General features: G+C 51.1%; 1 protein-coding gene across 2 annotated transcripts; it reads left to right on the top strand.

Annotated features, from left to right (window-relative positions):
• The first annotated feature begins 4,889 nt into the window (after window positions 1-4,889).
• LOC124094384 (transient receptor potential cation channel subfamily V member 3) lies at window positions 4,890-22,062 on the top strand. 2 transcript variants are annotated; one of them, XM_046447065.2, is made up of 8 exons: window positions 4,890-5,026; window positions 7,377-7,497; window positions 14,205-14,309; window positions 14,450-14,536; window positions 15,236-15,393; window positions 16,125-16,301; window positions 17,821-17,961; window positions 21,069-22,060. In XM_046447065.2, exons 2-8 carry the CDS (start codon window positions 7,379-7,381, stop codon window positions 21,422-21,424), a joined length of 1,143 nt encoding a protein of 380 aa, XP_046303021.1. In that variant the 5' UTR covers window positions 4,890-5,026; window positions 7,377-7,378; the 3' UTR covers window positions 21,425-22,060. The 2 variants fall into 2 exon arrangements, with proteins under 2 accessions (XP_046303021.1, XP_058436085.1); XM_058580102.1 differs by lacking the exons at window positions 4,890-5,026; window positions 7,377-7,497 and having other exon boundaries at window positions 8,684-14,309; window positions 21,069-22,062.
• Window positions 22,063-22,436: the final 374 nt, after the last annotated feature.

The raw sequence follows: 22,436 nt of genomic DNA, 5'->3' as shown, positions 1-22,436 counted from the left end.
GAAAATCAAGGCACCAACAATTAGTAAGGTTACACAGCCAGTAAACAGCATTGCCTGGGTCTGAACCCAGGCAACCTGACTCCAGAGCTCTGTCTAAATTGCTGTGTCAGCACCCCCTGGGGCATGCTGACTGATGCCCGGGTCAGAAGGGAGAGCAAGGGCCCCGGATGTCTTTACCTGTAGGCCTGTCTCAAAAAATGTGTAGATGTCAGATGTCTACAAATTGTTGCAAATTGGACTTACTCACACTGGAAGGAATCCTGTATTGCATTCCTTTGCAAAACGAATGATTAAAATGTTTTGTATAAATCTAGGGTTATTTAAATAAGGATGTACTTGCATCTGGCCCATTCTTTTTTTCTTTTTAGATGAATCAACCATCTTTAGAGCAGTTTTAGGTTCATAGCAAAATTGAGCAGAAGAGCAGATTTCCCAGGTACTCCCATCCCTCCCCCTAGCCTGCCCTATAATTGACATCCTGCATTAGAACTGATGAGCCTACACGGATGCATCATTATTATCCAAAGCCCATTAGGCTTTTCCTTGGTGGTGTACATTCTCTGGGTTTTGGCAAACATATAAGTATAAATATTCACCATTACAGCATCACACAGAATAGTTTTACTGCCCTAAAAATCCTCTGTGCTCCTTTAATTCATCCTTCCTTCCCCTAGCCTCTGGAAACCGCTAATCTTTTTACTGTCTCTATAGTTTTACCTTCCTCAGAATGTCATGTACTTGGAATTACACACTATATAGCCTTTTGGGATTGTCATCTTTCACTAGTATTATGCACTGTGGTTTCCTTTGTATCTCGATAGCTCATTTCTTTTTGGCACAGAATGTTATTCCATTATCTGGATGTATCACAGTGTATTTTTCCACTCATCTCCTTAAAGACTATTTCCAAGGGTTGGCAATTACAAATAAAGCTGCATAAACATTCACATCCAGGTTTTTATGTGAACATAAATTTTCAGCTGCTTTGAGCAAATATGGAAAAGCACCATGGCTGGGTCATATGGTAAGAGCGTGTTCAGTTTTGTAAGAAACCACCAAATTGTCTTACAAGGAGGCTTGACCATTATACATTCCCATCAGCAATAAATGGGAATTCTCTTTCCATATCCTCGCCAGCATTCAATGTCATAATTTTTTATTTTGGCCTTTCTAATAAGTGTGAAATAAACAGTCTTTTTCTTTTTTCTCTCTCTCTTTAATGTTTTCTTTTAATCTAACAGGAGTAGCCAATGTGTTGTATGTATTTACATTTTAGTATATTATATTTTTGCTCAGGTCATGTTCTTTTTCAATTTTCTGGGCTTTTTCTTTGCTAATACTCTCATACAGCAAAATGGCAAAAAGAATGAAATAAAACAAAAAAATCTTTGTTTTACACGATGTTATTATTGATTTATGTATCTGCATTCTTTAAATATTTTATTTATTTATTTTTCATTTATGCTAGGGATTGAACCAGGGCTTCAGGCATGCTAAGTATGTGTTCTACCTCTGAGCTACACTCCCCAGCCCCGATTCATTTATTTTTAATTGGCAAGTGTACATTGTATATATTTATTCGCTATATGATCTTTTGATATATACATGGTAGAATGGCTAAATTAAACTATTTGTTGTATCGTCTCATGTGCTTACCATTTTTTTGAGGTGCCAACATTAAAATCTACTCTCAGCAGTTTTCAAGTTTATTGCTCTCTATCTTTGCCTTCAAGTCCCTCCCTCCAGCACCTGGAAGCAGATGAGCCACACCCAGAATCCACACCCAGAATCCTGAACAGGGCTGGGCACAGCTCTCCTAGCCCAGGAACAGCCATGTCAGGCTATCATGCAGATGTAGAAGTATCCTTTTGTGATCATGGTCAGGATCAGTCTGTTCAGAGCCGAGAAGGGCAATGGACTCTGCCTAGCTTCCCCTCCTTCCTCACAGCACCAAGTGAGGCATTTCCTGACACATCATTATTACCCAAAGCCCATTAGGCTTTTCCTTGGTGGTGTACATTCTCTGGGTTTTGGCAAATATATAAGTATTTTGGCAGATATATAAGTATGTTTCCTCTCCCTGCCTATACCTAACCCAGAGGACCTCCTCTCTCTCTATCCCTGGGGAGGTGGAACCTATGGACTTGTCACTTGGGCCTGATTTCTGTGGGGCCTTGGGAGGTGTGGGGAGGGGGGAGGAACAGATTTTGGTGTGTCCTCCCTGGGCATTTTAGCAGGCAGGAGGATGGCTTCTACAGATAGACCCTGCTGACTAGGGCTTCCACTCTGCCCTCAGCCTGGCAGGATGGGGACTCAATTGCAGGTATCTTGGCAGAATCTAGGAGCTGCCTGATGTTCAGACCTCTGGGGGTGGGTCAGGGCAGGAATATTCAGAGGCTGCCCTTCTGCTCTCCCTGCCAGCAACCCACCCCAGGCTGGGCCCCATCTCCCCTGATGTTCTCCTTCATACATATGGCCAATCTGAAAGACCCCTTCCTGAATCTGTGGCCTCTCTGGGCTCTGGATGTTCTATCCACTATAAGAGGAGATTCTGGGTCGCTGAGGAAAGGTGAGCACAGCATCACTCTTGGCAATTACAAGGGACCAGGATCTGGGTAGTGGAGGGCTCCTAGGCATTGGGGCCCCTGGGAATGAGCCCAGTGGTCAGGCGTGTAGCCATCAAGGGTAGGCAGGCAATGCTCTCAATGTTCTATGGGAGCTGAAGGCATGGTATATAGAGGTGGAACTTCAGGCTCTACACTCCTGTGACTGTGCTGTGTAGACAGACACCAAACACAGGACAGAAGTAGCAGTGGGGCAAGCATCAGTTAGATTGACAGGCAGAGGCACTGCATTTTGTTTAAGGTGCTGGATCAGCTACCTGCCTGGCAACAGAGGTGACAGACAGCATCTATACCAGGCCATTGGCCATGTGCCCTGTGAATCTATGCCAGCGTAGCCCTGTGTGACTAAGGAGTCAGGGCTGACCCCGTGGCCTGGGGCCACTTGGCAGGCTGCACCTCACTCTGTAGCCCCGTGTCTGTCACCTACTGAGTACACATGTTGCCCAGGCTTGTCCCTGTGCCTGGAACATGCAAGGGCCTCTGGCCTCTGAGCCTCTGCTGATGCAGCTTTTGACTTGTAGATGCCTCCCTCTTTCCAAGCCCAGCCCCAGTGTTCCCTCTGTCTGAAACCTATGCCCCACCTCCCCATTAGAGGACTTCCTCCCCCTTTGTTGGTCCTTACGGCCTGTCTGGCACATTATGGTTTCTGCTCCAGCCAGTCTCCCGTGGCCCACAAGTTCCTTGAGGATGGAGACTGCCTCCTCCCATTCTGAATCCCTCCTGGCTCCCGGATTTCCTGCCAGGGTCTCCCATGTGGACTCTCATGACCTGGGATTAACTGGGACTAAGTGTGGACTACATATTTGGGGTGCGACTGGATTTTTCATGGAGCAGTGCCTCTTTCTCTGTTAGCTGGCCTGGATCCTGCAGAGGGGGCTTGCGTTATTCCTTGCTGGGCACAGTGCATGCCTTTGGGTGGGGATCTTTTTAAACCAGCTCCCTCCTGGTCCCTGAGAATAAGCACTAACACAAGGAAAATGTCAACACTGAGGTTTGGCAAAAGCCTCATCTGCAGGATCCTGAGACAGAAGCAAGCTAGGAGGGGTGAGGGGCTGAGTCAGCAGAGGGTCCATGAGTAACAAACAGGGTGGCGGGGACTATGCTTCACCCAAGGTTGGGCTATGATGGTGGAGTTTCAGCTTAGTAAGAGATTTCAAATCACAAGCAGGAACTTCAGGATCCCCTTGTCTTAAACTGCAAAAGCAGTCCCTCTTCACCCACAGTGGCAAGCCCGCTCTGCCCTGTAGTGGCCGCAGGTCCTGCTCTCATGGCCTGAAAGCGTGACCCTGCCTCCAGCCACCTCCCCAGGCCTGGCAGGTTGTGGTGATGAGGGATTAAGGGGTTTGTCTCCTGAGAGCAGTTGGGAAAGTCCCTGCACCATCACCATTAGCAGATTCTGTCACTCTGTCCCTGTCACGTCTTGCCCACATTTTGCCTGCAGGAGCAGCTGTGTAAGCCCTGACTCAGGCTGTTCTCCACCCCCTTCCCAGCAGAGGCCTGGGCCAGGAGGGAAGGCACAGAATCTTCCTGTCACGTTCAGGCCTCAGAGAAAGGTGGCCCAAATAGTTTCTGGGAGAATAAACTGTCATGACAATAGCTGTCACAGTTTGCTCTTTCTGCACTCTGGGCCTTGTTCTACTCCTTTCTATTTGCTCTCTCATTTAAGCCCCACAGTAACCTTGCAAGGTAGGTTAGGTACATTTCCCAGATGAAAAAGTTGAAGCTTGGGAGAAATGACTTTCCCAAGATCATATGGCCAGGAAGGGGTGAGGCTGTCTGACTGAAGATTCATGATGAATGAGTGGAAATGATTGAATGGGGACTTCCTCTGTCTCTGAGGAACCTGATCCCCTGGGACTGCTTTGAAGGACAAATGCAAGTCTTGGGGCTGGGCACCCTGGGGTCAACCACATCAGTCCTGAGCCTCCCCTGCAGGGGTCAGGGTAGAACACTTGAAGGTTATTATGCCCCACCACCTCGGTGATCTCTTTGACACCACATCCTCATCCTTGGGAAGAAAGTTCTCTATTATGATTCCCACTCAATTTTGATGGGACCTACCTGCCAAGCATCAGATACAAGGCAGGAAGGTTGGGACCAGAACATCAGTCTTGTGCCAAAGAAGGTGCCTCCCCTGCTTTTTCCCCTGTGGGTGAGGCTGCTGTGTGGGCGTGGGGTGATTCACGTGGAGCACGTGGGTGGTGGGCGTGGCCTGCCTGGCGCCAAGGGCAGGTAACCCAGCCAGTTCTGCTTCTGACGCCTCATTCCAGCCATCAGCAGTCCCTGTGCCTGCCATGAAAGCCTCTGGCTGCCTTGGCCGCAGTCCCAGCGGGGGGCCTTGGGCCCCCGACATGCGGTGATCTCAGGGCAAGAGCTGCCACCACCACCCAGGACCTCGCCAGGTGAGTCCTCACCATCCAGGGCAGCTGGTATCCTCCAAGGCACATGGGGGGGCCTAGGGTGTGGGCCTAGGGGTTGCCTGAGCCTTGTCTGCTCATTTTCAACACCTTGGGGAAGTCAGGAAGGAGCCTGGGCTCCAGGAGGGGAAACCCAGAAGCGAGCTCATAGCTGCTGTGCCATGTGAGAAGGTAGGTTCCAAAGGACCCAGGAACCCTGAATTTGGGAACCCTGAGGAGGGAGATGATTTTGCAGCTGTCCAAGGCCAGAGGTGAAGCTTCTGTTTCCCTTGGTGGGCTCTGGGATTGCAGTTCTCGGGGGCAGAAGTGTGACAGGAGTTGAGGAGGGGATGAAGTGGCTCAGTGCTGAGGAGGGACAGGGCCCAGGTACCTCACAGGTACCAGCAGCCCTGGGGTCTCCCTGTGGTTGCCAGGCCATGTCATTTCAATCACTGTCAGGGCTTTGGGGGTGTGATATTCCATTTCTTAGGTGATGAAGCTGAATCCCAGACAGAGGGATGGCCAGGGCAGCACGAGAGGCCAGCAGGTGAGCTTACAGGGTTTATGGGGTGATTCAGCTAATTATAGCTGCTGTAGCCCAGTTCAGATTGTCCTGGCCCTGTCCTGTCCTGGCTGCCCACACTCATAGGGAGAGAGGACGGAGTAATCCACGCCATGGGTTAGGGTTAAAGGATCCTTGGGGATCATTCAGCCCATTTCTCAGGAGGGAAGTCAGAGGCCCCTGGAGGGGTAAGAAACATGCTCTATCCTTCTTCTCTCGTGGCCCAGTCCAGCCTTTTAGTCCCATCTGTCCATGGGTCTTTGGGGGCTGGGACAGGCAGTCAGGTCACTGTCTTTATCAGGCTGTGATTGGATATAGGAGGGACTTGGGTGTTCCTGAGGCTCTCTCCATGGGCTGCCCACCTGGCTGGCCTTAAGGCCCCTCCTGAAACCTCCCTGCTTCAAAGTTCCTGCATTCCAGGGCCAAAGCCCTCCCCAGGATGACTTCCCCTACCCTGAACCTGCTTACTGTTAGTGCAGGCAGCGGGACTATCCCATTTTCAAAGCCCCTCCAGCCTGATGACAACCTGCTCTGGACACTCCCTCTAGGACGCTTTCCTACCTGGGGCAGGACCCCGGTGGTTCTGGCTCTATCCCACCAGCTGGCTTCATCTTACAGAAATCCACCCCTCCCTTCTCCTCTCTGTATCCTAGTAGGTCCCACGAAGTGGCTCAAGCCAAGACTGGCCTCTTAACTGCAGAATTGCCTCCTGTCCACACCGTCCTCTCCCCATCCATCTTACCCTATGTGGGCAGATGTCCCTTCTCCATCCTCATCCCCCCCCTACCCCAGCAGCCTCCTCCTGGTCCCCAAGTTACTGATCTCTACCATCTCCATGCCCCTGTAGCCCCACAGCCCTCCATTACTCCCTGCTGCCCTGGGATCAGCCACGGTGCCCAAGTGGTGCTAGAGGTCCTCACGATTGGGTCCCACTGCTCCCGAGCCCCTGCCCCAGACTCCCCAGGTTCTCCAGCCTCACCAGCTCCTTGCCACTCTCTGGACTGTCCCAATCCCTAGTCTTTGCCCAGGCTGTGCTGGCTGCTGGGATTGCCCTGCTTCCACATAGCAGCCTTTGGGTTCCCTTCAAGACGCCTTCCCTCGTCTCTTTGGAATATGTCTCAGTCCCTCCTCCCAGCATCTCCGCACCCCTTGGAGCTCATCAAAGTGCCCGACCTATCCTGAGCATTGGTAAAGTAGGTCTGGACTGAGGAAGGGTCAGACTCTGGGGAAGGGATTCAATTGCTCCCTCCATGCAAGAGTGTCTGCGGGGGGTCCAGCAGACAGACAGCTGTCATGGCGGGGTGACAGAGATGATCAGTGTGTTAGCTACAGAGACCAGCTGGGTGATGAGAAATCCAAAGTACCAGAGGAATCCAAGGCTGTGTTACTAGGAACATAGGGTCTAGAGAAGCGGAGGTGACAATCTGACTCTGTCAAGGTCAAATGTCTTAAGCGTAGATCTGAGCACAAATCCTAAGGGGAGCATAAGTCCATCTGGAGTCTGGTGGGGCTAGATATGGTGGTTAGAGGAGAGGCTATAGGCCACGGTGGTCTCTACCTGGATGCCTTGCTGGGCTCTCTTAAGGCCACATAAGCAGGGAACAGGAGAAACTGTAGACAGTCTCCCTGTCCCAAGAAAGATTGGCAGCCTGGGAAAATGGGGAGTGAGCTCCCTGTCCTAGGGGGACAGGGAGTGTGAACCGGAGCTGGATGGTGCCATATGGTGGTGGGAAGCCCCTCGAAACTCCTCCATGCCCCCTCAACCTGAGCATCTGCCTTGTGATTGCATTCCAGCCATGCATGCCCACCCCAAGGAGATGGTGCCCCTAGTGGGCAGGAGGACCACTGGCCCCACTGGAAACCCTGTTGTCCTGACAGAGAAGAGACCGGCAGAAGTCACCCCCACCAAGAAGAGGTAGGAGTGGCAGACTTGGACCTGGCTTCTGTGCAAGTGGAGCACAGAAAGCACTACCCTAAGAATCCCTTGCTTCCTGTGACCTAAGAGCATCAGCATCATATGGGGTGGTCTGGTGTTTAAATAGGTATAACTGGGGGGAACAGCACTGCATACTTTGCTGGAGATATCTGTGTGACTGTATGACTCCTGGAGGAGTCAGGGGACACTAAGGAAGGCTCCTGGAGGAGGAGAGGGACTGTTGGAGCCATCTTTGAGACAAGGATGGAAAAGGTGGGTGGGAATTCCAGGTGGTATGGACCCTCAACTAAATACATTTTTCACATACACCAATGACTTTCATTTTGTGTATGCCTGACCAGGTTAATCAAGCTCTCTAACCACATCCGTGTAAAGGAAATTTTGTAAACAAAGAAAAACAAAACAAAACAAAACCCAGTTCCATGTATGAAAACCAGCTACCAAAGGTGGAAGGTACTATGAGACCATAGACAGATTCTGGATAGCCTGTATAATTTACTGGGGACTTGCAGACAGAGATGTGTCATGGGAGGCATAAGACAGGAGGATCCTGACACTCCAAGGCTGGAGGAAGGGGTTAAAGCTGGTCTAGACAAAGGTGGCCGTGAATGTACCTGGATTTCTCAATATTAACATGTCCCATGACAGTTCGGTGCCGGTCCTGGTGTTAATGGCTAGCACAACACTTTGGACTCTCTACCTTAAGGACTTTATTTGTCCCGTAAAGTTTGTGATACGTGCCAGGGTCATATAGCAGGCAAAAGGGAGATTGTGACCAAGACGGCTGTAGTCAGGCTGGATCCCTGCATGGGGACCCTGGCAATGGCACCAACTCAGAGGATGATAGTTAATTGGGATTATGGCAACCAAGTGCTCAGCACAGTGCCTGGTGTGAGGCCAGTGCTCAGCATGTGTCCACAGTCAACAACTTGTTACCCTCATCATCGTCACTGTCATTGTTACTCCTGTGAGGCTCCTGGGAGCTGGGCTGGTTCATTCCACTTCCCAGCTGGGGAGACTGAAGAGGGCAGGGGCTTCTCTAGGCTCACACCTTCCTGCTTCTGAGCTGCCTCCAAGGCAGGTTCTCCATCCCTCAGCGGATTGGTGCTTCTTGGATGGGCCAATCTAGAGCATAAGGCCACCTCAGCTGTGCCTCCCTTGGACCTAGGATGGCCATTTGCTTTTCCTCCTCTGTTCTCTTCCCAGGTCTCCTCTTGGGCCTAAGGCAAGCTTGGTGTTTTCCTTCTGTTTTTTTTTTTTCCAAAGACATAATCATTGAGGTATTCTGTGTATCAGGCCCAAGGTTAGACCCTGGACAGGGAAACAGGGACACTGGGATGGGGACCAATAAGAAGTTTGGTGTAGCTGAAATGCTGAGTGGGGAGAGGAATTTTGGGGGCAGTGAATCTCACTGGGGCTGGTCTTGGGGGGTCAGTTAAGAAACTTGGACAATCCTGAGGGGAGTGGGGAACCCTCAGGAGGGTTCAGAAGTGAGGGACTTCCCATGGGACAGTATGATGAGATTTGTAATTTGGAAAGATTACGTTGGGTGACCCACGTGGATGATGGATTGGAGGGGAGGCAGAGCCAGGGAGGTCACGAGGAGGTTGTTGGGAAGGCCAGGTGAGGTCTGAGCCTGGGTTGTTAGGGATGGAGAGGAAAGGACGGATCAGAGAGGTATTAGTGTCATGGGATCTGCTAGGAGAGGGAAGGGAGAAAGAACCGGAGTCACCTCCTTCTGGTGGGTTGACTTGGAGAGATGGTGAGGCCATCCCTGACTTGGATAATGTGTTACACCAGCTACCAAAGGTGTAATATATTATTCAAGGTCACAAGGAATGGTCCAAGTTCAGGTGTGGAATTCTGGGTGAGAGGCGTCTGAAAGGTATATAGATGGCGACTCCATCCTGGAGCTCAGCAGAGGAAACTGGGTGGAGATGGAGATGAGACAAGTATCTCAGGAGCAAGAGGGGCAGCCTGGGTCTGGATGTGCCCGTCCAGGAAAGAGCAGAAAGATCTGTGAGCTACGTTGGCAAGGACCACCTTCCCCTCTCATTTTCCCAGGGGAGGTTCAAATCTTGAGGAAGGATTGAGGACAGGCTTTTGGAAAAATCCCAGGGTCTCCCCGCCACAGGATCAGTCTACCTTTTCTGAGCCCCTCGCCGTTCATGGACTGCTCTAGGTGTCACTCTTACTGGTTGACTGCTTGGCCCAGTCGAGGGTATGAGGTGTGATCTTTGTCTCCTGAACTGGTGGCCCAGAGATAAAGGGGTCTTGTGAGAAGGTCTGGACATCTCCTGCAGAACTGAGTATAAGACTTAGGGTTGTAGACAGGAAAAGAAAAAAATATATGCAAAGAAAGAGGGTGACCCTGAACAGGAGGGAACCGTGTACTAATGACAGAATTGAAGGAACCAGGAAGTCCAAAGCCCGGAGAGATTTTTTGGACCTGGGGGCTTTGCCTGAGCATCATGCTGTTCCCTGTGAGCAAGGTGGTGCCCAGGATCAGAGATGCAGGCCATAGGGGGCTGTGGGAAAGCTGGGCATTTCTTGGGACAATGCAGGTGGCCAGACAAGCTCCTTTCCAGCCCTGGACTTGCTCGCAGTCCTGGAGTTATTCCCTGGGAGGAACAGAAATGCAGGAAGAAATGGTTTAGAGTTGTCTGTGCACCTGAATTAACAATGCCCAGGTGAAGACCTTTGGCCTGAACCAAAGGTAGGAGTAAACAAGGATCATTGGCAGTGGGCAGGAGTCAGGATGTCCTGGGCCAAGACCTGGCCATGTGCCTACGAAGGTGGGAGGGACGTGGGGTGCGGAAGCAAGTAGGCAGGCACGAGGCAGGCCCTCACGCCTAGCAGCTGTCCATCCCAGGAGTTTGGTCCTTGCCCAACAATTGGGTCCTCCCTAGCAGGGTTTTTGTCACTCTCTTTCTCACATCTTGCACTCCAGCCACTGGGGATGTCCTTCCCAAGACTCAGCCCTACCCTTCCTCCCCAGGACACTTTTCTCATGCTGCCCTCTCTGCCTCCAGGGCTTTTTCCTGAGCCAGCAGAGCATCCTATCCCTGTCTTTAGCTGCAAGGAACTTTGCTTCCCTTCAGCTCCCACAGCCCTACCTTCCTCAGAGGCCGAAGCTGTCATTGGGATGATATATTAGCTCTGGTTGGGATCTGTGAGGATGCAGTCCCTGGAAGGGTCATTTCCCCTTCCTACCCTCTATGTTTCTTACACGGAGCATGTGAGTAGTTTTTGCGTTAAGTGGATGAGACCATGAAGGAGCAGGAAAGGAAAGGAGAGGGGTGAGATGAGGAGCCCAGCGTGGCCACTCAGCATGGCCACTTAGCACCGACAAGGACACTGCAGGGTGAGCTGATGCCTTGACCCCTTCTGTGGGCCCTCAGCCTGGGGTGGACAGATGCTCTCACCATCTGGCTTCCTGGACTGTGGAATTGTGGTTCTCATGCTCATGCGTGTCTGCTCATGTGGGTGAGTCTGAAGATAGGGTTGAGCTGTGGCTGGCTGGACTTGAGGGCTCAAGGGACAGGGCTAAGGATCCCTCAAGAGAGAAAGCCAGGAAACCACACTGGGGAAGGAGGGGTGAGGCTGGAGACAGGATCAGCTTTCTCATTGGGCTGGCAGAGGAGGTTCAGTGGCCTGGCTGAGCCCCGGAGAAGGGCAAACACTCATTGCCACAAAAACACACCCTCAGCTGCTTCTCTGGGAGAAGGTCTTGAAGAGAGGGCAGGTGAGGAGAGGCAAAGGACCCCTTGTCACTTGTCCAAAACCGGAAAGGGGCTGAGGCTTAGAAGAGGCAATGAGAGCAAAGTAGGAGTCACGTGAAAGATTCCACTTCCTAACATTTATGATTTATGGTTGTGTTGGTCTGTCTGATTTTTGATTCTGACCACAGATCTCTGAATTTATTGTATTTACCCTATCTACATACCTGACTACATTATCCATCCGTCTGTCTGTCTGTCCACCCATCCATCCAATCATTCTTCTATCATCTAGCCATTTACTCATCCATTCACTCATCTGTCCCTCTCTCTAACCAGCCATTCTTCCTTCCACTCATTTATTTATTTTTTAAAATTTTTTTAGTTGTCAATGGACCTTTATTTTATTTATTTATACACAGTGCTGAGAATTGAACCCAGTGCCTCATACATGCTAGGCAAGTGCTCTACCACTGAGCCATAATCCCAGCCTTCCACTCATTTATCTTTCTCTCATACCTATTCTCCCACTCACCCATGCAGCGAGGGTCTTCTGAGTGACAGGACCCCTGTTGGAGAATGCACAATGATTTGGGGGAATCAGCATGGTGCAATTGTGGTCCCTGCTACTGAGGAACTTATAGCTGAAGGATGATGGATGGTCCAGAGCACAAAGCCGTGGCACAGTGCCCTGCTCTGTCCCTGGGGGACTGGAACACCAGATCTGGGAGGGCAGGGAGTTGGCCCACTTGCTCACCACTGTGCCTTTAGCTCTGGGAACAGTACCCAGCATATTGTAGGTCAACAAATATTTGTTAAGTAAATGCACCACTGAGTAGCTCAGGTGGGGTGGAGTGTGAGAACCAGGAGAGAGACTGGATCAACTGCCTTAGAGGAAAACTTGTGGGTGTGGGGGTTGGAGCTCCGTGTGGAGATATTTGGCAGATCTCAACCAGGATAATTTGAGGCTGAGCCTCCAGCAAATGAATTTGTAGCTCTTGGGTTAGGGTGCCATACTGGAATGGCACTCGTTTTGGGGTGGCAGTTCTGGGGCACTGCAGGGATCTGTAGGTGTGGCAATCAAACTGGTTGGCCTTTCATGTCTCAGAGCTGCCCTGGCTCCAGGGTGCAGGCCTTAGGAATCATCTGACCTCAGCACTATTCATTCACATGAGGACATGTGGTTTGGCGATGGAAAGTGACCACCTGGGACACACAGGAGGCAGAGGCAGAGAGCCTCTAGAACTCAGGCTTTGGGTTTCCAGCCAAAGGTTTACTCCTTCCTTTTTCTTCTTTTTGGGAAGAAGTCTTTGTTTTTGAATCAGGTCATAAATTTCCTTCTGATGGGCAGGAGCCAAGAAGGCAAGGGCCAATGTCTCAGCCAGCACTGTCCACTGCTCCACTTATGCTCCATCTCTGGATTAGCGCTGAGCCTTCTAGGCTTATATCGAGGCCTGTTCTGGGCCCCTCCTGCCTGCCCCACCCTGGGCAGTAGCTATATGGGGCAGCCTCCCTCTGTGGCCAACCTCTCCTGCTGGTTGGGTTGAAAGCAGGTCCAGAGGGCTAAACTGAGAGCAGAACAGTGTGGATTATGGTGTGAACTGGGAGCCTGGACACCAGCAAGCAGGTTCTCAGGCCAACTTGGTTTCTACTCTGTGGGGGGAGGGTAGCCCTAATGAGCTGCTTCTCCAGTTATCTCATCTGTAGAGTGGGACCACAATCCCTTCCCTCCTGCCCTTCCTTCTGAACTTGACTAAGTGGGACTGTACTTTGGGAGATTTTTTCAGAGATCTTGTGAGGATGGGAGGGAACCTGTTGGAAGGCATCAGGAAGCAAAGGTTCTTGGGAGCCTCGTGTGCCTGGAGAGAGGCCTGGCAGTGGGAGGCCACCGACCTGGACACAGTTAGCAGATATGCTGCAGCAGCTGCAGGGTGGGGTGTTGCTGCAACTGAAGTCACCCTCGGCCTGATCCTTATCATCCTAGTTGTCGCCATCTCTGAGTGTGGGATTAGAGTCTCCATGCTCACACACATCTGTATTTGTGTGTGTGTCTGAAGATGAGGCCCAGGGGCTATAGGGCTCAGTGGACTATGGCAGGCCCCGGACCACACACTGGGTCTGAGTCTTGACTCTCTTGTGGCAGTATCTGTCCTTCTCTGGGGTCAGCCAAGCCACAGGGCCTCTTCTGCCAGTTTAGGAGAAAGCTGGTCCAGGCTCTGCCCCTCTCCCCTCACTGCCTGGGCTTTCCTTTTTGTCTCATCAAAAAAGTCAAAAGGTGTCTCAGCCCTGCCCCCTGAGCCCTCAAGTCCCCCCTGCTCTAGATCAGCCTTTTCAACCTGTTTTCTGTTGTAATAAAAAACAAAACAAAATAAAACAAAACAAAAAACCCTACCCTTTGCTGAACAAAGGGACCTGGGACAGGAGTGGGGATAAGCTAGTGTGATTCAGGCCTTTTCTCCCTCCCTCAAGAGCCAATAAGGCCTGCATGGATCTTGGAGTCCAGAGGCCTCCTCTTGCAGGGCTCTCACTTCAGACCTGAGTTCTGGGGGCAGCTGGGTGGCCATGGGAAAGCTAGCTCTCTGGGTGCCCTGTTCTCATCTTTGAAAAATCCTCTAAACCTGAAGGCAGCTGCAGATCCCCAGGTACTGGGCCACCCCCAGTAGAGACTCTGTGGTTTCTCCACCCAGCATTTCTAGCAATAGGAGTCACCCAGACTCAGTCTCAAATCCAGGCTCTGCCACAGTGCTGCATGTGACCATGTTGAGTTGGGTTACCCCAGAGCCTCCCAGGGGCTCATCTGTGAACTGTGATAGTGCCTGGCCCTAAGGGCAGCTGTGAGGGCTGGATGAGGTCAGGCCACGCAGAGTTGGCTGAAGTGGGGGGGAACCCTCCATGGCAGGGGTGCAGGATGCACAGGTGGACAGGTGGTGCCCCAGCTCTAATGACCTTGCTTGGGTGTCCCCTCAGTGCACACTTCTTCCTGGAAATAGAAGGGTTTGAGCCCAACCCCACTGTTACCAAGACCTCTCCCCCCATCTTCTCCAAACCCATGGACTCCAACATCCGGCAGTGGTGAGTATCGGCCCCTTGTTCAGCCCTCAGCTCCCATGGGTGCCCAGAAACATGCCTTGGGCCAAGTAGCCTGGCTTGGCTGTGGGGAACTACCATTTTTAAACTTGTCCTCTCTCGTTCCTCCTGCCCCATACTTCCAGCATCTCTGGCAACTGTGATGACATGGACTCTCCCCAGTCTCCACAGGATGATGTGACAGAGACCCCATCCAATCCCAACAGTCCAAGGTGAGTCTGGCCCTTCCCCATCTCCCACTGGGCCTACCAAGGGAAGCAGGTGAGATAAAACTTTGGAGGCCTGGGCCATGGTTGTGGCATGGAGGACATTTAGTGGGGGAAGTGGAATATCAAATTTTATAAATTGTAAAATAATACCTGATCATTATAAAATAGTATACAGAGGATCAATGACTTTAGCACAGGACCACTTATGTAAATTTAAAATACATGCATTGAAAACAGTAATATGCATTTTGCAAAAACACATGCAAACAAGAAGAGACATCAGTGTATCACCAGGACTGTCCATTTGGAGTATGGGGACAAGGATGGATTGGAAAAGTTCAAGTGGAAGGGGAGGTGATAAGATCTACTTGTAGTGCAAAATATGAAAGTGAAATTTTCCTTCCCCTAGTCCTGTATTTCATGGTAATTTGCTGTGAATAGTTAGACACATATTCTTCCTGATTATTCCTAAGTATATCCAGATACATATTTTGATAAATGTGATCACATATGGATTGGAAGGGGAGCTTCATGGGGCAACATGGAGCCCCAAAGCACAAACACAGGGTTTGCAGGTGTTGTGACAGGCCTGTGAGGTGTCCCTGAAGGTCCAGCAATTCTATTGGGGAAGGGGTGATGGTTGCAGGGCAGGGGGTAAGGGGATGGTGTGCACAGTGAATTGAAAACATTTTCTGGCCTCAGCGCAAACCTGGCTAAGGAAGAGCAGAGGCGGAAGAAGAAGCGGCTGAAGAAGCGCATCTTTGCAGTGGTGTCTGAGGGCTGCGTGGAGGAGCTGGTGGAGCTGCTGGCGGAGCTGCAGGAGCTTTGCAAGAGGCGCCGCGGTGGCATGGATGTGCCCGGTCAGTGCCTGGTCCTGGCAGACGCTGCAGGTCTAGGGATGCCACTTGGCTCTTGATTCCTGCCCCATCTCATGTAGGGCTGGGTTTTGAGGAGCCTTAATTCAACTCTGAGGGCAGTGGGGAGCTATGGAAGTGTTTAGGCAGGTGGGCATCATGGCCTGGCTCCTACATGTTGCTGTTCAAACAGTGTTGGGACCCTGAAGGAGGGCTGGGAGATTTCTTCAGGCATGGCATTGTCAGAACTTGGTGACATGGGGATTGAGGAAGAGAGAAGAGTCCAGGGTGGCACCATTTGGACTTGGTGGATGGCAGGGTTCTTGCTGTCTGGGGGACCCAGAGAAAAGCAAGTGGAAGAGAAGATCCCAAATAAGATCTATTTGTAGGCTCCAGGGAGGGAGGATGGAGATAGAGATTTCAAGGTATCAGCACAGAGGTGGACAGAGGGAAGCCAGGTGAGACTGCCCCTTGCCAGGGATAAGGTGCAGAGGTCAAAGAGCAAAGGGCTTTCTTTGGCAGGAGAAGGGAGAAGGAGCTCAGAGCTGGAGAAGGAACAGCTGGTAAAGAAGGAAGAGTGCTAGGAAGTTCACGGTCGGGGAGGCCAGGCAGGGGACAGGGTAGGGAGCAGGATCTTGAGGCGAGAGGCTGCAGCTCCCACACCCTCTTCTGGGTTGTGAGGGTCAAGGGCAACCTGTCCCTCCTGCCCACTCCTCCATCTGTGACCCTGCCTGTAGACGTCCTCATGCACAAGCTGACGGCCTCGGACACGGGGAAGACCTGCCTGATGAAGGCCTTGTTAAACATCAACCCCAACACCAAGGAGATCGTGCGGATCCTGCTGGCCTTTGCCGAGGAGAACGACATCCTGGACAGGTTCATCAACGCCGAGTATACTGAGGAGGCCTATGAAGGTATCCTGGCTGCCAGAGGCTGTGCAGATGTTTCCCAGGTCGGGGTGCCAGGCCACAGGGCCACCAGAGACACTGCTACCACCTAGAAGCCTGAGCGCACAGCATGGTGCTGGGCATGCAGCAGGCACTCCCCTTGCCCTTCCTTCTTTCTACAAGTAACTGAGCACTGACTATGCGCCAGGTGTTATTTTTGGCACCTGGGTTAACAAGACAGATTAAGGTCACTGCTTTAAATAAGGTAATTTTAGACAGGAAATCTATGGAAATAAAGGTAATATGACAGAAAGGGGCTGGAGATAGGCCACTTTAGCATGGATGGAGAAAGGGGCTCTTGACTGCATGATGAGAAGGATCCAGAGTGGGGATGAGTGAGGCATGTGGCAATGGACAGGAGGCTGGAGATGAGGCTGGACATCCCAGCAGGGGCCCAGAGAAGCAACTATGTATCATCATCATCATCATTATTAATGGTCTGTTTGAGTCTTGGTGCTGTGTAGATGGTGCATGGAGACAAATTTGGGATAGTATTTCTCTACCCGGGAAAGTCATTGTGAATAATCAATAAGATATGTGCTCATTTGCGTTTTTAGAGTCAGTAAACAGCCTGTTAAGGTTAGATGCTTGTGGCAAAATAATTGGTTCCTGATTGGTCATCTTGCTGACATGCCAGTGGGCACTAAGCATCTCACCTTTTTCCAGGTGGAGTCTAGCTCAGGCCCTTCACTGTTCTTATTAAGAAAACCGTTTTATTACTTAAACTCTGCAGATTGTCAAAAGAGTTTTTGTCATATATAAGAAAACACCAAGGATGTGACACATAGAAGCTATGGAAAAGGGGAGAGGAAACCCAGGGAAGATTGCTGCTACTGAGGGTTGAACTGCACATCGAGCTGGTAGTAAAAGCAAAGAGAGAAACTGAGTGAGCCATACGATATTCTTAGCCTGGCACTAAGGAGTTGATGCTAGTCCTGTAGACAGATCAGTGCATCAAGTTTGGCTGTCTTGATTCTTCTCCCTTTTCAGTCCCCTTCTGTGCCCTCCTCAGGGATGTAGAGATCTCACTCTTCTGGCAGCAGATTCCCTTGAGGGCAGGGATGGAGTCCTTTCCCCACAGTTGATTTTCTGGTGCTTTTAGGGTCTCACATTGGAGATATTTAATATAGATTTTTTGATTGGGTGGACAAATTAAAGTTATTAGTATCTCCATCAAGGCCTTGTGTAGTGGTCACAAACCCTACTCCTCTCCTTTCTCTGCGGCCCCTTATCTCTTCCTTCTTTCATGAATTTGTCTCCTGCTGGTGGGCTTCTCTCTCTGCATAGTAGAAGGAGCAATTTTTTCCTGCCGCCCCAGAAACCAACCTTGCCCCACCATTCTGTCCCCTGACGATGTCTTTGAGGTCCTCCCTTCAGTGTTTTTAGGCAGTCCCCGCCACGTGGGGCTGCGGGATTCCAGGATCAGTTAGGTTGGTCCCCCGGGTCCCAGCGCTGAGCTCCCCTGCCCGACCCCGCCTGTCCGCAGGGCAGACTGCGCTGAACATCGCCATCGAGCGGCGCCAGGGAGACATCACCGCGGTGCTCATCGCGGCGGGCGCCGACGTCAACGCCCATGCCAAGGGGGTCTTCTTCAACCCCAAGTACCAGCACGAAGGCTTCTACTTCGGTGGGTGCCGCTGTCGCCCGGCTTGGGCTGGGGGGTGGCTTCCTAGGGAGGAGGAGGGGATTGGATGAGCCCGAGGGGGAGGGGAAGGGGGAGGAGGGAGGTGGACGAGTGGACAAGTGGGGGAGGGGAGAGGAGGGGGGGATGAGTTAGGGAAGGGGAGGGGCAGGGGCATCCGCTGCTCTGGCTCGGGCCCGGTGGTACCTGCCCCCAGAGGCGGTGGCAGGCTGGAGACCCTTTAGCCAGGTAGCAGGTCCCAGGCTACGGAGGACAGAGTCTGATTGGGAGGCTGCTGAGACAGATCCATCTGAGCAGGACCCCTAGGGTGGACCAGAGAAAGAAGGGCCTGGGGAGGCAGGGTGGAGCCCCAAAGCCTGCAAACCCCGGGACATCACTTGGCATTAGAGGGCACATAGGCAGTCACCTGAGCAACCCTTTGTGGGGAACAGAGACTTGGGGGAGAGGGATGGAAAAGAGCCCGGTTTCATAGGAGAGAGATGGTTCTGAGAAGGGAAGTGACTTTCCCCAGCCTAGTATGGCCTCCATGTAGGTAGGTGTCCTCGCTTCCAACTCTGATCTCTGTCCCCTGTGCTCAGGGCCTCTCAGGGAATCAAAAATGAGAGAAGCCAGCCACAACCACCTGTAATCCCGGAGGCTGGTGAGGCTGAGGCAGGAAGATCACAACTTCAAAGCCAGCGTCAACAATTTAGTGAGACTCAGTTTCAAAATGAAAAAAAAAAAAAAAAAGGGCTGGAGATGTGGCTCAGTGATTAAGTACTCCCCAGGTTCAATCCTTGGTACGAAAAAAAAAAAAAGCAAGAGGAGGAAAATCTCTGACAAGTTGGGGAATCCAACAGCAATTAGGGTTAATATTTTTTTAAAAAATCACATTCTCCAAAGAATACTGACATTTATTTGGGAATAATAGAGCTTTGCAATGGGGATATGCATGCCATAGTGAACTGTGGGCGTACTTAAAGAGGTTGAGCAGGGCACGATGGTATACCTCTGTAATCCAGCTATGTGGGAGGCTGAGGCAGGAGGATTACAAATTTGACACCATCCTGGGCAATTTAGCAAGACTCCTTCTCAAAATAAAAAAATAAAAAGAGCCAGGAATGTAGTTCAGTGGTAGAGTGCCCTTGGGTTCCATCCTAAATGTCTGTCTGTCTCACACACAAAGAAGTTGAGTCTAGGGGAAGTTTTAATGCGAATTGTGTCAGATATTTTGAAGCAAATAATCCTTGGCCACAGTGGTTGACAATAAGTGTGGTATCAGTCCAAGGTTGAAGAGTTTGGGGCAGATGTTTTTGCACTGGTACTTTTTGTATAAGGTTGTGGCAGCCCCTATTCAAGCTAGTGACTCTGGCAGAGTGTTTTTTTTTTTTTTTTTTTGGTACCAGTTCTCAGGGACACTGAACCACTGAGCCACATCCCCAGCCCTATTTTGTATTTTATTTAGAGACAGAATCTCACTGAGTTGCTAAGCACCTCGCCATTGCTGAGGCTGGCTTTGAACTCATGATCCTCCTATCTCAGCCTCTTGAGCCACTGAGTGGCAGAGTCTTTTGTGAATCATGTGAATCATGTGTAAGAGTCCTTGCTTCATAACCTCCCAGCTTTGTTTACTTTTTTTTTTTTTCGTTAGGTTTGACACAAGTTATTCCATTTTGATTCTGACAATAGTCAACATTTCTTTCACAGATGCTCTGGGTGGAAAAAAAGAAGTTTAAATGTGTAGTTTATTTCTGGTGACCTCACCCACTTAATTGCACAGTTGTGTTATTTCCACACATGCTTAGAGCTGTGAACCACCAACATGATCAAGACAGGCCACCAGCAGCTCTGCCAGATCAAAACATTTCTCTGAGTAATTTTACAGGAAATTGCCAGCCTTGGCCTGAGAACCACTCGTCTGTTTTCTCTTCTGGGTGGCTTTAAAAAAAATATTTTTAGATGTTGATGGACCTTTATTTGTTTATTTATATGCAGTACTGAGAATCAAACCCAGTGCTTCACACATGCTAGGCAAGTGCTCTACCACTGAGCCACAACCCCAGCCCCTCTTCTGGGTAGCTTTTTTTCTAGATGGTTCTGTGAGTCCTGGAGGACAGGGTCTTGTCTAGTCAATATTGTGTCCCCATTACCCAGCACAGAGCCTGGTTGCAGTTGGTGTTGGGAAACCTTTGTTAGGTATGAAGAGAGGGGACAGGAGGAAGAAGAGGAGGCAGGAGCCTTGGCCTCCAGCCGTGGTGCTGTCCCATGCTTGCTATTTGACCACTTGGGAGTCAGTGGCCTTCTCTTTTCTTAAAAAACATTTATTGAGCACATACTATCTGTGTCAGGAACTGTTTTAGGTGCTTGAAATATATCAGTGAGCAAAACAAAGATCCCTGCCTTCATGGGACTTATATTGTAGGTCTGGAGAGAGGCCATCAATAATAAACATTATAAATAAGAATGTTATGCATTATGTTAGAAAATGGAAAGTGCTATTTAAAAAAAATACAAAGTAAAGTAGGGGAAGAGGAACCAGAAGTTCTGACTGTGATGAGAGGATTTGATTTTAAATAGGGTAAGGTTAGGGTGACTCACAGAGAGGGCGATACTTGAACAATACTTGAAGCAGGTGATAGAGTGAGCAATGCAGAAATCTACATGCCGAGGGAACAGCCCAGGCAAAAGTCCTGAGATAGGAAAATGCCTGGTGTGTTAGAGGGAGAGGAAGTCCATTGTGGCTGGAGGGGAGTGAGGGATAGAGGAGGAGAGATCAGAAGATGCAGGGCTTTGTGGGCTTTCTTTGGAACTGGGGCTTTCATTCTGGGAAGGTGGGATTCACATGTTAATGGCGGCAGGCAGGTGGGTGGACTGGGGTGGATCTTGCTGCTGTGCTGAGCACAGTGTTAGAGGGCAGTGGGGAAGCAGGGAGGTTGGTTAGAAGGCCACAGCATCAGTAGAGCTTCAGTCTCTGTTCAAGTGGGAGAGGAAGAGACCATCAAGGAACCTCAGGAGTCAAAGCCACTGGGACTGTCAGGCTGTGGACCCCTGGGGCCTGGGCACACTGCTTCTGACCCCTGAGATACCTGAGTCCCAGTGCTCCCCTGGCCCAGGTGAGACGCCCCTGGCCCTGGCGGCATGCACCAACCAGCCCGAGATCGTGCAGCTGCTGATGGAGAATGAGCAGACAGACATCGCCTCGCAGGACTCTCGGGGAAACAACATCCTACACGCACTGGTGACGGTAGCTGAGGACTTCAAGACCCAGAATGACTTTGTTAAGCGCATGTACGACATGATCCTGTTGAGGAGCGGCACCTGGGAGCTGGAGACCACCCGCAACAACGACGGCCTTACGCCACTGCAGCTGGCCGCCAAGATGGGCAAGGCCGAGGTGGGCCAGCGGGCCAGGGCGGCGGGAGGTCGGGGAGGTGCCGCTGCCACTCTGCCAGTGCTGGTGCCCTCCTAAGGATCCTGCAGAACACGGCCTCAGCCCTGGGAAGGTCCCAGCCTTAGATCCAAAGTGCGGCTGTGGCCTGGGACAGGTTATTCTGAGTGACAGCCAGTGAGATGTGGGCACCCCCCTCTGGATTTCAATGCCACAGTCTGTTGTTCTCTCTCTTCTCCTGGGACTTCCTTGCTGGGGCTGAGATGACACAATGTCTCAAATGCTTTGTGCCTGAGTATTTCTGTGTGGTGCTGGACCCAAGCAGAAGTTGAATATCTGACCCTGAGGGCCTTAGGCCTCTCCTGCGGACAGGTGTTCCAGAACGACTTCTCTGGGCCCAGAACTGGCTTTTTTTCCCAAGGTCAGGACTCAGGTTCTTTCCAGGGCTCAGATCTAGAGGCCTAAACCTGCTCCTCAGCCTTTGAGCCTGGGAGGAGATGGCGGCTCTTAGGAGACTTCAGGGCAGGCAGTGGCTTTGAGCAATCACAGCTGTGCACACCCCTCCCTAGTCAGCTGCCCTGAGGGCTTTGGGTGGTGTTCCAGTGGCCAGGGCTGGGGACCACAAGAGACCTTTTTATTCTCCTACTGGGGGAGGAGGAGATGGGATTGGCTTCAACAGAGGAGGAATTGTGTCCTTGCCTCCCCCTTCTCCTCCCCACCCCTGGGTCACAGCCTTCTGGGGGCTTTGATAGTCACATTGTGGTTTCAGATTTAACCTCCTTCAGGGTCTCATCTCTGCATAACATGGTGGCACATGCTCTCCCTGCCACCCCAGCTCAGGGCAGAGCCTCCCTGTGGAGGCCAGTCTAGGGGAGGCACCTGTACCCCTCCCCACTCCTTTCCTGGATGTTGCCCAGGGCAGCCACTCTTAGGGAGTGGAGGGTACGTGACATAAAGCAGACCCTGCCCTTGGGGATTTTATAGGTTTGTCTGTGTGGTGGGGAAACCCAGTCCTAGGAGCTCTCTATCTGGGCTGAGGAGACCGTCTTATCATGAGAGATGGCAAGGGAATGCTGCTGGGTTGTGCAAGACC

Source organism: Marmota monax, unplaced genomic scaffold (genome assembly GCF_021218885.2).
Source record: "Marmota monax isolate L192 unplaced genomic scaffold, Marmota_monax_Labrador192_F-V1.1 WCK01_AAM20220418_F8-fsc00472, whole genome shotgun sequence".
Classification (NCBI taxonomy): Eukaryota; Metazoa; Chordata; class Mammalia; order Rodentia; family Sciuridae; genus Marmota; species Marmota monax.
This window is presented reverse-complemented; position numbering and strand designations above follow the sequence as displayed.